The sequence below is a fragment of the Suillus subalutaceus genome (genome assembly GCF_016647625.1).
Source record: "Suillus subalutaceus strain FC151 chromosome Unknown DFJ58scaffold_8, whole genome shotgun sequence".
In the NCBI taxonomy this organism is placed as follows: domain Eukaryota; kingdom Fungi; phylum Basidiomycota; class Agaricomycetes; order Boletales; family Suillaceae; genus Suillus; species Suillus subalutaceus.
Genome location: NW_024540257.1, coordinates 587,699 through 601,103, shown reverse-complemented (window position 1 = coordinate 601,103; position 13,405 = coordinate 587,699). Strand labels below are relative to the sequence as shown.

The 13,405-nt window shown below is 45.8% G+C and overlaps 5 protein-coding genes across 5 annotated transcripts; 4 read left to right on the top strand and 1 right to left on the bottom strand.

The window, feature by feature from the left end:
• Positions 1 to 6,299: 6,299 nt before the first annotated feature.
• On the top strand, positions 6,300 to 6,965 carry DFJ58DRAFT_652315 (uncharacterized protein; the record flags this gene model as incomplete). Its single annotated transcript, XM_041381675.1, has 1 exon — positions 6,300 to 6,965. The coding sequence occupies one exon, from the start codon at positions 6,300 to 6,302 to the stop codon at positions 6,963 to 6,965; it is 666 nt and encodes a 221-aa protein (XP_041249416.1).
• A 297-nt stretch (positions 6,966 to 7,262) lies between these two features.
• Positions 7,263 to 8,068, top strand: DFJ58DRAFT_471928 (uncharacterized protein). The gene is made up of 3 exons (XM_041380543.1): positions 7,263 to 7,345; positions 7,395 to 7,556; positions 7,602 to 8,068. Exons 2-3 carry the CDS (start codon positions 7,434 to 7,436, stop codon positions 7,980 to 7,982), a joined length of 504 nt encoding a protein of 167 aa, XP_041249415.1. The 5' UTR covers positions 7,263 to 7,345; positions 7,395 to 7,433; the 3' UTR covers positions 7,983 to 8,068.
• A 1,203-nt stretch (positions 8,069 to 9,271) lies between these two features.
• Positions 9,272 to 9,540, top strand: DFJ58DRAFT_652382 (uncharacterized protein; the record flags this gene model as incomplete). The annotated part of the gene is made up of 2 exons (XM_041381682.1): positions 9,272 to 9,374; positions 9,425 to 9,540. Coding segments are annotated over 2 exons (219 nt in total), but the record flags the coding sequence as incomplete, so codon positions are not given.
• Positions 9,541 to 9,619: 79 nt separating this feature from the next.
• On the bottom strand, positions 9,620 to 11,113 carry DFJ58DRAFT_722623 (uncharacterized protein; the record flags this gene model as incomplete). Its single annotated transcript, XM_041384907.1, has 8 exons — positions 9,620 to 9,665; positions 9,722 to 9,807; positions 9,861 to 9,980; positions 10,033 to 10,451; positions 10,514 to 10,565; positions 10,702 to 10,785; positions 10,835 to 10,905; positions 11,005 to 11,113. 8 exons carry the CDS (start codon positions 11,111 to 11,113, stop codon positions 9,620 to 9,622), a joined length of 987 nt encoding a protein of 328 aa, XP_041249413.1.
• Positions 11,114 to 12,163: 1,050 nt separating this feature from the next.
• Positions 12,164 to 13,124, top strand: DFJ58DRAFT_471664 (uncharacterized protein). Its single transcript, XM_041380542.1, has 3 exons — positions 12,164 to 12,513; positions 12,549 to 12,599; positions 12,644 to 13,124. The coding sequence occupies exons 1-3, from the start codon at positions 12,388 to 12,390 to the stop codon at positions 12,938 to 12,940; spliced, it is 474 nt and encodes a 157-aa protein (XP_041249412.1). The 5' UTR covers positions 12,164 to 12,387; the 3' UTR covers positions 12,941 to 13,124.
• Positions 13,125 to 13,405: the final 281 nt, after the last annotated feature.

Genomic DNA, 13,405 nt, shown 5'->3' with positions numbered 1-13,405 from the left:
ACTCTACCCAAGTATTTAGAGGAATTTCCTAGTCCAGACTCGGTCGCTTGTAAGCTTCGGCTGGAAGAGCACCTTGGCGTTCTAGTTTTCCCACTTGGCGAGTATAGTTGTTATGTACAAATCTTTCTAGTCAGTATCTAGGGAAGAGTCAGTTGGGTTTTACCAGGACCCTTTGACCCTGAAGTACGAGGTAGATCCGATCAGATATCGGGGACCGCTTCAGTTTTCCATTTACGTATTCCTTTTCCATCTTCCCTTTCATCACCTTTCCTTTTCGGAAGAGCCGTTACGACTAGCTCTTCACAGACATCAGTAAATCGGGTTCCAGAAAACAACTGGTACTATGTCTGAACCACTTCCACCAAGAATGCCTACAAGCAGCGAGGAGTTTGTACAATATGTACAAGAACAGATTGCTGCAAACAATGCATTGTGGCAAAACCAAGTCACGGCTCTGCAAAACAAGAATGACGAGCTAACAACGAAGAATGAAGATCTAGCTCTACGGATTCAAATGCAACAAGCCGAGATTGACAAACTCACTGCATCCCCATCCTTTGGATCATCCGCCGCCTCTACCACAGCCTCAATCAAGATGGCTAAACCCACAGAATTCACAGGAGACAAAGATTCCATTGATGCCAAGATGTGGGCAACACAAATAGCGCTCTATATGACGCAATGGCCCAGCATCACAGAAAGGCAAAGAATCTCAGTCATGCTTTCGTTCATGAAAGGATCTGCTGCTAAATGGGCGCAGTCCTACATTGAAGATCATGCTGATGGAAATCTCACCATGAAGAAGTTAGATGAAGACTTCACCGCCATGTGGGCACAAGAAGACCTTGAAGGCAAGGCAGTTCGAGAATTAGATTCCTTAAGACAAGGATCTTCTTCCGTCCCAGAGTATACAGCTACTTTCAAACAAAAAGCTGCACACACCAGGTTCTCCGACTATGACTTACGTCAGAAGTATAGGGCAGGACTTCAAGACCGCGTCAAGTTACAACTTGCTCACATCGCCTACAAGGACAAGGACAACATGCAGAAATTGATAGAGCATGCGATCCAAATAGGACGAAACTTCGAGGAGTTAGATGCGGAGAAAAAGAAGACTTCTCTCTGGACCCCTAACAGGGCTGCGAGAAACTTCGAATCAAGGGCTGGTCCCAACAGAGACAGTAATGCCATGGACGTCGACGCCAACAAGCAGAGAGGAGCTCCCAAACCTCAAGGAAAGACTGGTTCTTTCAACTGCTATCGTTGTGGTGAAGAAGGACATATGGCAAGGAACTGCAAGGGCGCTCCGAAAGTGCAAGTGAAGGCTACTGAAGTGCCAAAGGAAGACTCGATGCCCCAATGGTTTAAAGACTATGTCAAGGCCAAAGGAGATAAGGGTTTTAGAAAGGTCTGAGTTAGAGTCTGCGGACTTGGACCCGAACAATCGTTTCTCAATCTTATCTACGTTCTCGGATGTAACAGAAGTATATTTGCGATCAAAATCAGAGCATTTTTACATTCCGATTACCTTGAAAGGAAAGAATCGACAAGCAGACGTGAAGGCACTCGTGGACTGTGGTGCATCAACATTATTTATCAATGAGAAGTTTGTGAAGAAGAATGATGTAATATGCCGTAAATTATTAAGACCTATTCTGGTTAAGAACATAGATGGTTCTTTAAATGCCGCTGGATCAATGACTCATTTCACCGAACTAAGTCTAAAGATCGGTAATCATGTAGAAGACAAAGCAGCCTTCATGATTACAGACTTAGGAAACGATGATGTTATTATCGGCATTGACTGGTTAAGATATCATAACCCAGAAATAGACTGGAATGCAGGACAGTTTTCGCGATCTAGATGTCCGCTTAAATGTATTACAAAAAAAGAACAAAGACAAAAAAATAGAGAAAACACAAAAACACAAAAACAGGCAGATGTAGTTCCAGATCTGATTCCCACAGAAGAGGATGACGATGAAGACATGGACATGAAGAAGGCAACCTGCGAAGAGGTAGAAGATGAGGAAAGTCCTGAAAGATGGATTAGGTACAAAGCCTCAGTTGCCACGGAACAAAAGGTAGCAGAAGAAGCTACAAAGAAGAAGAAGTCTGTAGAAGAAATGGTTCCAGACTGGCTTCACGATTACCTGGGAGTGTTCTCAGAAGAAGAGTCCAAACGATTCCCCGAGAGAAAGAAATGGGATCATGCTGTGGATCTTAAGGATGACAATGATCTTCCTCCAAACGTGAAACCCTATCCCTTGTCACCTAAAGAGATGGACACTTTGAAAGATTGGTTAAAAGCCGAGACTGCACTAGGACGTATTAGAGATTCACAATCTCCAGTTGCAGCACCTTTCTTCTTTGTGGCCAAAAAGATGGCAAACTTAGACCTGTGATGGACTATAGAAGGCTTAATGAGAAGACGGTTAAAAATGCGTATCCACTACCGAGATCTCAAGACCTGATTGATGCCCTTACTGGTGCTACGATGTACTCCAAGATGGATGTACGATGGGGATATAACAATATTCGGATGAAAGAAGGAGATGAATGGAAGGCAGCTTTCAAAACGCCCTTCGGTCACCACAAACCAACCGTAATGTATTTTGGGTTGACAAACTCTCCAGCAACTTTCCAAACCATGATGAATGAAATATTCAGAGATTTAATAGACGGCAAAACAGTGGTCGTTTATATCGATGACATCTTGGTTTTTACAAACAGAAACAGAGAGCAACACCAAAAGGTCGTGCGAGAAGTACTCAAACGATTGAAAGAGAACGACCTGTACTTGAAGCCTGAGAAATGTAGCTTCGAACAGTCTAAAGTCGAGTTCCTTGGGTTGATTGTGGAAAAAGGCAGTGTATCTATGGACCCCGTCAAGGTAGAAGGAGTATTAAAATGGCCTGTTCCCAAATGCGTAAAAGAAATACAAGCATTCATGGGTTTTGCCAACTTCTATCGAAGATTTATACTTGGGTTCTCAGACATTGCTAGACCAATGAATGATTTGCTGAGAAAAGATGCAAAATGGGATTGGACAGAGAGACAGCAAAACGCTTTCGATGAGTTAAAGAAGCGTTTTACAGAAGCTCCCGTTTTAGTCATGCCTGACGTTGAGAAGAAAATGAAAATAGAAACTGATGCTTCTGATTATGCAACAGGAGCAGTTCTATCTCAATTAATGGAAGATGACCTATGGCATCCAGTGGCTTATTACTCGAAGTCGATGAATGATGCAGAGAGAAATTATGACATTCACAATAAAGAGTTATTAGCAATCATTCGAGCGTTGGAAGAGTGGAGGCACTATGTGCAGGGAAAACCCCAACATGTGGAGATCTGGACGGATCATAAGAATCTTGAGTACTTTATGACGAGTCAAAAGTTGACAAGAAGGCAAGCCAGATGGAGTTTGTTCCTGGCGGAGTATGAATTTACGCTCCAACATAAGCCTGGTGTAGTCAATGACAAAGCCGATCGTCTATCTCGGAGAGAAGACCACAGAGGGGGAGTAGAAAACGATAATTCTGACCGCATTTTGTTGAAACCGGAATTTTTCAAGATCAAAGCTACTAAAAGAGGCCAAATTCTCATAGAAGGAGAAAGTTCGCTCATGAAGAAGATAAGAAAGAGCACAGAACGAGAGCCTGAAGTAATGAAAGCGCTAGAAACGCTAAAAGCAGCACCGGTACAATTGCGCAGAGGAATCGAAGAATGGAATGTTGAGGACGGATTGGTGTTATTCCGAGGATTGGTATATGTTCCAAATGACAAAGAGATTCGCCGAGAGATATTGGAGTTGTTTCACGACTCTCCACCGGCTGGACATCCTGGACGTGCCAAAACCTTAGAATTGATTTCCAGAAATTATTGGTGGCCTTCAATGACGAAGTATGTCCATGATTATGTAGATGGTTGTGATCGATGCAAGCAAACAAAAGTGTTCCCCAGTAGACCAACGGGACCTTTACAGCCAAATGAAGTCCCAGAAGGACCTTGGCAAACGATCTCATGTGACCTGATAGTGGACTTGCCAAAGAGTGAAGGATGCGATAGTATATTTGTTGTTGTTGATCGATTCTCAAAACAATTGCACTTCATTCCTACCACCAAAGACGTAGACTCGAAGGGAATTGCCGAGCTATTTCTAAAAAATGTATGGAAACATCATGGTACACCAAAGAAAGTGATTTCGGATAGAGGAACACAGTTCATTTCGAAGTTTATGGGACAAGTATCGAAAAGATTAGGAACGAAATGGTCTGCTTCGACCTCCTATCACCCCAGAACAGACGGACAGACAGAACATGTAAACCAAGAAGTTGAACAGTACTTGCACATGTTTGCCTCGTATAGACAAAATGATTGGGTATCTTGGCTGCCAATAGCAGAGTTTTCACATAACAATGCAGTCACAGTAACCGGTCATAGTCCGTTCAAAGTCCTTTATGGATATAATCCCGAATTCACTGTATCTCCGAACTCCACATCCTTTATTCCCGCTGCCAATGAGAGAGCAGATCAAATGAGAGAAGCACGAGACGATGCGGAAAACACTCTGAAGATGGTTAATGAACGCATGAAACGCTTCTATGACCGAGGAGTTAAAGACGCACCTCAGTATCAAAAGGGAGACAAGGTCTGGCTAGACGCAAAGAACATCAAACAACGTCGTCCAAGTCAAAAGTTGTCAGATCGTCATCTTGGGCCCTTTGAAATACTAGAGAAGACCGGTGAAGTGAACTACAAATTGAAATTGCCAGAGAGCTATAAGATTCACCCGGTTTTTCATGTGGAATTGCTTACTCCATATTACACATCTCAATTGATCCCTCATTCTCAACCCACCCGACCACCTCCAGACATTGTTGACGATCAGGAAGAATTTGTCGTAGAAGAAGTACTAGATAGCCGACAATTCCGAGGAAAAGTGCAATACCGAGTAAAATGGGAAGGATATCCAATAGAAGAGTCGACATGGGAGCCAGAAGAAAACGTTAAAAACTCCCCGATTCTAATTGCAGAATTCCATAAGAAGAATCCCACGGCTGCCAAATCCAAAAGAATTCTAGGATCTATTCTTGATACGGATGCATTCAAACAATGGAGAGAGAAAAACATCCGACCATCCTACATTCGCGATGACGCTCATCCTAGAGAGGGGGTAATGTCACGAATTCCAAATACAAATCACTATTCTTTCTTGAACACTCGTAAGACACCCATTAAGCGCCCGTTACAAGCGCCTGTCATTAGCGCTCAGTCAGCGTCTGTACCTATAACCTTCACAAACCCTAACCCGAACTTCTCTATTCCATTAGCGCCCACTACTTTTATCTCCGACATTCCTGATTTCGACTTCCTTACTCAAGCGATCAAGTCACGTGACTCTAGAACCTTCGAGAACCCTTGCACAGCCGTCACACGTTTCATGACATCATAGGTGTAGTTATATTTAGATCATCGTACGATTCCCTTTTCTATTTAATGATTGGTTAGTTAGTTCATACTCAGATTCAGTCTCCGTTTCAATATATGTATATAGGTAGCTCATTGTAGTCAGTAGTTCTCCAGTTCAAACCTCTTTTGTATTAGCTCACTGCTAGCAATCCTAAGACGTCCCTGCTATTCCTTCCTCTTTGTTGTGATATCCTTGTTTGAGTCCTAGTCTCTGCCCCTACGTTAATTCGTTATAAGGGTTGTGACATAATCCTTAGGTCCTGAGTCCTTTCAAATTTTCAACCCATGCAAGGCATCACCCTTATGGATGTCATCGAGCTGCACGACGATGCTGGGCGTCCCAGTGATTATAGATCTGGGACACCGATGTACTCCGACATTCCAGAGTCCCTGACTGCAACACTTTTCCCTCCCTCAGACCTTCCCATCTCTGCATTCATCGAATTTGCCATTCCATCTGTCACTTCCATCCCTCAGGCCAACCTGCCGAACATTGAGCAATACTTCTGCTTGGAACCCCCACACACCATCCCAACTGGTCACGCTCTCCTATCTTCATTACCAATCCCAACGGAGTCAATCGTTACGGCACTCATTCGCATGGCGCCAGAGGCCCGGGGCACTGGGAAATGCTCTGTTATTTATGCTCACACCGACTCACCTTATAGATACCCCTTCTGGCTACTTGCAGTTTTGGGACAAAGTCGCAAAAGATATTATCCCCCCATTAATGAAATGGCAAGCTGCATGTCGTTTTGTAGAGCAACAGTCACGCGGCCCTGGAGCCCAGTCACTCAGTTGCGTCCGTCTTCCAAATGCAGTTGTCAATGCTTCCTTGGCAGGGTGATGTTTGCGGCTTCATGGACTACTCGCCTATACACAACCTGGCACAATTCGCCTCGCAGGGCTGGCTCTGCGACAATAACATTAATTTTGCTCTTGAACTCATTCATTGGCAGATCAAAAGTAGTGATGTTCTCGCCCCATTTCCCGACATCCTTCAAACGTACTTCATCAATAAACTTAAAACTATCTTCGAGTTGCGCCACCAGCGAGACTATTTCAGCGCAGATGATTGTTTGCACCTTCGTCAGGTTGGGCAGGATGTAGCCAATGGTGTAAAGACTGTTGGAATGGCTTGTTTTGTCCACTCCAACCATTGGCTGTCTCTTGTTATCGATGGCTCACGTCACACAATTTACTTCGGAGACTCATTCGGACATGAGGCACCAGACTCGATCCATCATGCAGTCGAGTGGTGGCTTGGATTGCACACACCGACATCATTCAAATGGGAAGCCCTTGCCTGCACTCACCAACAAGATCAGTATTCATGTGGCATACTCGCCATCAATGCCATCGCCCATCACTTTCTTCCACAAGCTTATTCTCTCCTCGTATCGACTCACGATGCACTAGATGCCGCGTGTATGCAGATTGGTGTGGCCGTCATTGATGCCCACCTGCACACATTATCCGTAAGTATCAACTAGTATGTAATCTTGCAGTCGGTGATCTAACCCTACTTACAACAGGTAAAATCTGGAGAAGTCTTCTTACCAATCCCGCCGCCGCCTCATAATTTTCATGAAAGACTTTGTCTTCCGATTCGTCTGGTCCTCCCATCCAAAACTACGCAGTCTTCTGTCGCGTACTTGTGTTCTTGAAGGGTCTTCTTGAGGGGGAGTGGAAGTCAAAAGAGAACCCGATTCTCAAAAAACTAACTGGTCGTGAGGCTCAGCAATCATTCCTCCGGCAATTTGAACGTTACGCACGTGGTCAGTATCCATTTGATACCCCCCTTGAAGATGGTCAATCAACACTGTCATGGTGGACGCACTTAACAAGAATTCCTGAGGGAAATATCCTCGCGGTCAGTCCATTTGTTGCATACATGAACTGGTTCACTCACTCCAGTAAAGACCCTCGCTGTCAAGGTGTTTTCCGTCCGACCGAGCTCAATGCCAGAAGAGCGTACAATGTCAGTATTCACGCGGATGAATTCTGCGCTGCGAAATCGTCAAAATGTCAGTACACTTGTGAACATGACGCAAATATGGCAATGGTACATGTATGATTCTGCTGTAAGTAAATCCGACTTTTTTTGGCTCATACTCATGCAAGCATAGTCCAAACATCCAGAGCGTCCGACCATCAATTTTTATGACCTCGACGCCCAACTGTTTGGGTCTGGAGCGAAAGTAGGCAAACAGCACCACGATCCAAGGAACAGCTTGCTGTCGACCGAAAGTGCTGGAGGAGATGAAGAAATTGAAGATGACGAGTCCAGTTCTTGGTTGGACAATGTGGGAGAGAGTTCCACCGCATGCAATGATGCTGACTTCGATGTCGAATCCGAGATAGACTTGAGTGCAGAGGGTTTGTTGGTAGTATTGGCAGAGGCAAGTCCTGGTGGCACACAGAAAGGCAAGGGAAAGGCCAAGGCCGAGGCTGAAGAGATCGAGGGGGATGACAGCGTCGATAACGAGTGGCCGGAAACATGGGAATGAGCGGCTGGCTAATTAGCTAGGGTTATTAGCTATCTTTTCGCCTGCTAAAAACTATGTCACGTGACTTGCTAAAAAGCGGCTAATAATCCGCTAGTTAATAACTCCCCAAGAGCCACCTGGCTAAAAAGCAGGCTAATAATTCGTCAATTAATTTTATCCCTAACCCTATCCGGCACGATAGATGACGTTGAATTGAGGGTGATATTCGATGCAGGTGCACCAGGCTGTCGTCACAACGGGCGTCCTCGTCAAGGGGCTCTTCGATAGTCGCTTTCCGGAGACTCAACAAGAATCTAAGGACTGCATACAATCGAGTTCCATAACTCTGCATTGAACTCGTGATAGATGCGTGGCATTGCATGAGGCTAGGAGAAGTAGACTGCTACTCACGGAGCTGTTGAGAGGGCTTTCATAATACAGGTACTATGTGCGTTTGAGTCAACACACACACACGCGCGCACGGAGTCCTTAGTCGCAAATCGTAGTTATTGACTGAGAATTTCCGTGGCCCACTTAATCCTCTCTAATGCAAAAATAGGAGGGGTAAGGGTGTCTTTATTTCAGCTCCAAAGCGGTGCCAATGTAGGAGCGATCGTAGTTGGAGGAAAGAATACGGGGGTCTTGATATCTGCGAAGTTTGACGCGTCGTAGTTTGGGAGGAACTGATAGTGACGTTGTGGAGTAAGAAGGGTTCACGACATTAATTGATGATGCGTGTATCGCGTACAGGGGGTGCGACGAGAACGGGGAGGAGAAGGGTGAGAATTAAGAGATGGATGATGGAGCTTATAAGCTGTTGATACTCACGAGAAAGCATTCCAGGACCGGCACCTCCAAACATACATCTGAGGGATCACAAGGCTGATAGTTCTGAACGGGGCGTTGGAAGCGGAGACGTTTTCGGAGGTGAATGAAACATGGGTTGCTGGGGATCATGGCGATGATCGATGATCGATGAGTGGTGTAACGAGTAAAGAATTCGAAGAGAATGTGAACACACAAACAGCAGAAGTACGCGTTGGATTAAAATATTAATGCTTGTTATCATCATAGTCGTGTAAGCTTAGTTACCACGAGTTGGGTGATGACATTAATTAATTCTGGAGGTTGATGAAGTCATTTGTTTGTCCTTCTTTGTCCAGCACCACTGTGCGACTTTGACTGCAAGCTTCTTTGCATCTGAAGTTGAGAGTTTCAAACAGAGGTACATATTATTTCTATCTGGAACGAGTTGCACATAACTAACTGCTGATTCGCTAGGTGAGAGGCCTATCACCCCCGATAATATTGATATCCATGTCGTGTGTGACTTGGTCAAGTCATGGTTCAGGTTGCTCCCCGAGCCTGTCTTCCTATCATCGTCATCCTATTTCAATGTTATCGAGGCAACGAGTAAAATCCATTCTATCAATGGTCTTCTTTCAATGCTCATGTTCTTGCAGAGCTCGAGAATCTTAACTCGCGGCTTGCCTGTATCCGGAGTGTCGTGCACGGGCTTCCTCAGGCAAACTTTGATCTTCTGAAGAGGATCGCAGTCGCAGAACATCTCGATAGGTGAGTTTTTATGTTTGTTTGTTTCGTCAGCTAAATGATATTGATGCTACTACTCCAAAGTAACCGACTATGAGGAACACAACCTAATCTTCATCCCAGTTACTTGCTTGTTGAGGGACTTTGGGTCGTCTTGCGGGTTTCTCATAATGATGCTGTCGACGCTAAGTACGGATACGGCGGCTTACGTTGCGAGCTTGATGGCCCACCGTTTTGAGGGTAGTGGGTCGAGAATCTTGAAGTCGGTAGCTAGCAGAGTGCCATCTTGTTTAGCCTTGTATGTGATCGATCGATCAAAGAGTGATGATGTAGAATCGGTGAACTTACCTTGATATCGACACCCCAGGCTTTGCCGCCCTCCTGTTCGTGCTTGACCCACAACCGACTGTGAACCTCATTAATACGCTCAGCACCTCTCAGGGAGCGTTTGGGGTATGACTTCGAGTGCTGTGGTATACCGCTTCGCAGCATGTTATACCAGCTCCCTCATCCCGCTTACTCCATACGCTTGCCTAGCTCTAGTTCCGTCGCACCTGCACCAGGAACTAGCCGTGGATCTTTTATAAGTGATTCGATCACGTTCACGCCGTTGTCGATCGCGCACTCGAGGTGGTCGAGATGGTAGGCTGTTGCTCCCATAAGCACGATCGTCGCCGTATGTATCTTTCTGTGTCCCTGATACCCATGGGAGCGAGCTGACGAAGGATAGTGACACGGTCTCCACCGATCTTCGTTGTCTCAAAGAGGTCGATGTAGACTGCTTCCTCTGGAGTGGACCAATGCGGGCGAGATGCGTGGCGTTGAAGACACAAGCTACGCGGCGGAGGTCAAATTTGGGGAGGACTTTGGGAACAGCGATGTTGAAGTGATTGAGGTAGTATAGGGCAAGGTTACTGGTGGATGAGCCTGCGATGATGACTTTTATGCGATTCAGTGATAGTTAGTAGATGTAGTAGGTAATTGGATGGAGGAGAGCATACCCTTCCAAGTTGTTGTTCCTCGACGCGAGTGAAACGGGTTCGAGGGCTGTTCCTATGTGAAAGGAGACGGTAGGCTAGATGTCAATATATCTGCGTCGCTTCATAAGAAAACGTAAACAGGATGAGGGAGTGACTCACTTTTTGAGTTCACCAAGGGCATTGGCGCATGCGAATTTGTTGATTCAGACTTTGCTAGGGTGGAGGCTGATGATGAGAAGGTTCTCTGATTTCTCCTGCCAGAATGATGACCATGTTTGTAGTAGAACACCCATCTGGATTGAGTTAACGAGTAGATAAGAAATGAGATGGAGAAGGACATACCTCGGACTCTTGAACTTGTGAGGCCATGACAAGGAGCTTAGCTGTTGGGTGGATGACTTCGGCCTCCCTAACTATGGTAGCGGCATCGGATGTTACGAAAAAGTCGGGCAAGGTGATTTATTCTGCATTGACAGAGTCAGGATAGACATATCTAAGCGCAGAACACGTACCATTAGCATTGCTCTTGAAAGGCGCTGGGAGAAAAAGGACGTGCAACATGGATTGCATAGCGGATGTGTGAAAAGGTGTAGGAGCTGGGGGACTGTATCCCTGAGGCATTGTCAGTATCCATGGAGTAGTCTGTCTTTGGTATCTGCCCAAATGACACACTGGAGGTAGCGGTAGGTGCGACGAGGAGAAAAGTGTGAATTAAGATGCTAACGAGGTTGGTTCGTAGCATCCAGTCTAGTGCTCAGAATGAGAAAAGTAGCTGGGCATGCGGCCTGACGCACAAACCTTAGATAACACACAGGGCCTGAATATGCATGATGTTCTGCTCACGACGTGGATGGTAGAGTTGTCTGTCTTGGGTATCTGTCCAACTGACGGGAGTGCATCTAGGATATGCTGGAAGTGGCGAGTGAAAATGACTATTTGAAGGGAGCGCTAGCCTTCTCGGAGGAAAGGCGGAGATGTTGGAGGTGGCTTGGAGTTGGAGGTTTGGGAGCAATTAAGAGGGTGCGGTGGCTGCGTAGAAAGGGTTGACAACGTTGGCGAAGCGTAAGTCGCGTTCAGTGGGTGTGACAAAATGCGTTTTAGCAGGATCCTGGTGACCTACGTATTATAGGCCCAGGATGGGGGGCCGATCTGCAAAGATCAACTTGAAGTCGAACTCTGTAACAAATGACTAATAATTTATACATGCGACGCGACTTGTTCCAATTTGAAAACGCAAGCGGCCAACATCAAACTCAGCTTCAAATTCTGTTGTTCCGAAGGCCAGCAAGAGGAAGGCCACTCCTGTGCTAGCTGAAGCTGACTTGGCTTCCGACAAAGAAAATGCGAGACGGGTAATACGAAGAATCACCACGTCATGACGCGTCATGCATCATGACTTGTTTTATCTCTTGGTCGCTCTTCTTCCGCAGGTGTTCTTTATATAGAGAACCCTGGATGTCATGGGGTTTTATCTCTTCGTTGATGATGGGCGTGCATAGTACAAGGTTAATTGGTACCATGAAGTTACAATGACTCACACGTTGCTCTGATTCAGTACATTTGTTTCATCTAGTACATGCCAGTCGCCTTGACTTGTGTTCGGTTTATTCGAATAGCCGGCATATACCTTGGATAACACTCAGTACTCAGTACTCAGGCCTCAGGTCCAGGCGCCCAGGGCCCGACCGATGTCATATTCTGCTTTGCATAGGATCGATCTTCGTCCTTCGAGGAGTACTACAAGTCGATGGACGTTTATTGGACGATTAGGTTCTTTCTTCATTCCACTGATCTGCCGAATATGATATCAACAGTGCACCAAATATTTGCCTCGTGGCCTGTTATCTTTGTATAAAAGATGTAGGACCCTTCTAATCGTCTTACTTCGCTTCACAATGCGCAAAGGCAAAGGCAAGGACAACTTGAATTCATTGAGAAATTCGGCTCAAGACACCGAAACAACAGCTTGTACAAGCAAACCTCTCAGGGTATTGGACGCTGTTATTGGAGAGATTGCGAATGTATGCAGGCCCTCCTCTCGATTGGAACCCCACAGGTACATCCATATGCAAAGATGGTACTGGGCGTCTTGTCTTCTGCAGCCAAAGTATGTTTTCTTTTCCTCTCTCCCTATTTCCCACCGTTGCCCAGCAATCATTTGTGCAGACTATTCTAACTCAAGTGGATCGCGATGCAGCGATCGTCACTGGTTCTTGGGATAACACTGTTCGACTGTGGGATGCAGGGACAGGGGAGCCAGTCGGTGAGCCCTTGCGGAGGCACACTCATTCAGTTTGGTCGGTCTCGTTCTCGCCGGACGGTACTCGCATCGTCACTGGTTCGTTCAAGGGAGATAATGCTCTCCTTGGAGGGGGAGATATAACGGCGGCGCTATCCAACAGGCCTTGTCCAATATCTGTTTCATCACATTTCTTGTCGAGTTCTTAACTACCTTCATCTACCTGTTATTTCTGCAGTCGCTTGATGTCGCCGTCGGCCGAGTACTTTGTTACCTGTTCAGTATTTCCCGCTCCTATGCTTGCCTGAAACTCGCTGTTCTTTGGGCCTTACATACCATTGTTGGTCGTGGAGTTATACTAGTACTACTGTTGTTTGGACCACCGAACTTTGATCCTGTCATTGGGTTTGAATGACCTCAAATCTCTATTGTGTCGTTGTCTTAGAGCCTCACACTAAATAGTCAAGGTGACAAAGAGTTTTTAGTCCTCATCTCTCTTCATCTTTGCGCTTTCATTGCAAGTCAATCAAAGTATCCAAGGGGTTTTCCTATTCTCGCAACCGCTTTCTGTGAGCGAATGTCGCAGACCTCAAGGCAGTCCCCCGTATCTAACTTCACCGCGAGCTTCGTCAAATCAGTGGAGAATCGAACTTCCCACTCAACCAACGTCCGCG

Coding starts and splice junctions, on each gene's coding strand:
- DFJ58DRAFT_471928 (XM_041380543.1), top strand. CDS start 7,434: ATGCCAGAAGAGCGTACAATGTCAGTATTCACGCGGATGAATTCTGCG. Junction 7,557..7,601: donor GGTACATGTATGATTCTGCT/GTAAGTAAATCC, acceptor ATGCAAGCATAG/TCCAAACATCCAGAGCGTCC.
- DFJ58DRAFT_471664 (XM_041380542.1), top strand. CDS start 12,388: ATGCGCAAAGGCAAAGGCAAGGACAACTTGAATTCATTGAGAAATTCG. Junction 12,514..12,548: donor TTATTGGAGAGATTGCGAAT/GTATGCAGGCCC, acceptor GGAACCCCACAG/GTACATCCATATGCAAAGAT. Junction 12,600..12,643: donor TCTTGTCTTCTGCAGCCAAA/GTATGTTTTCTT, acceptor ACCGTTGCCCAG/CAATCATTTGTGCAGACTAT.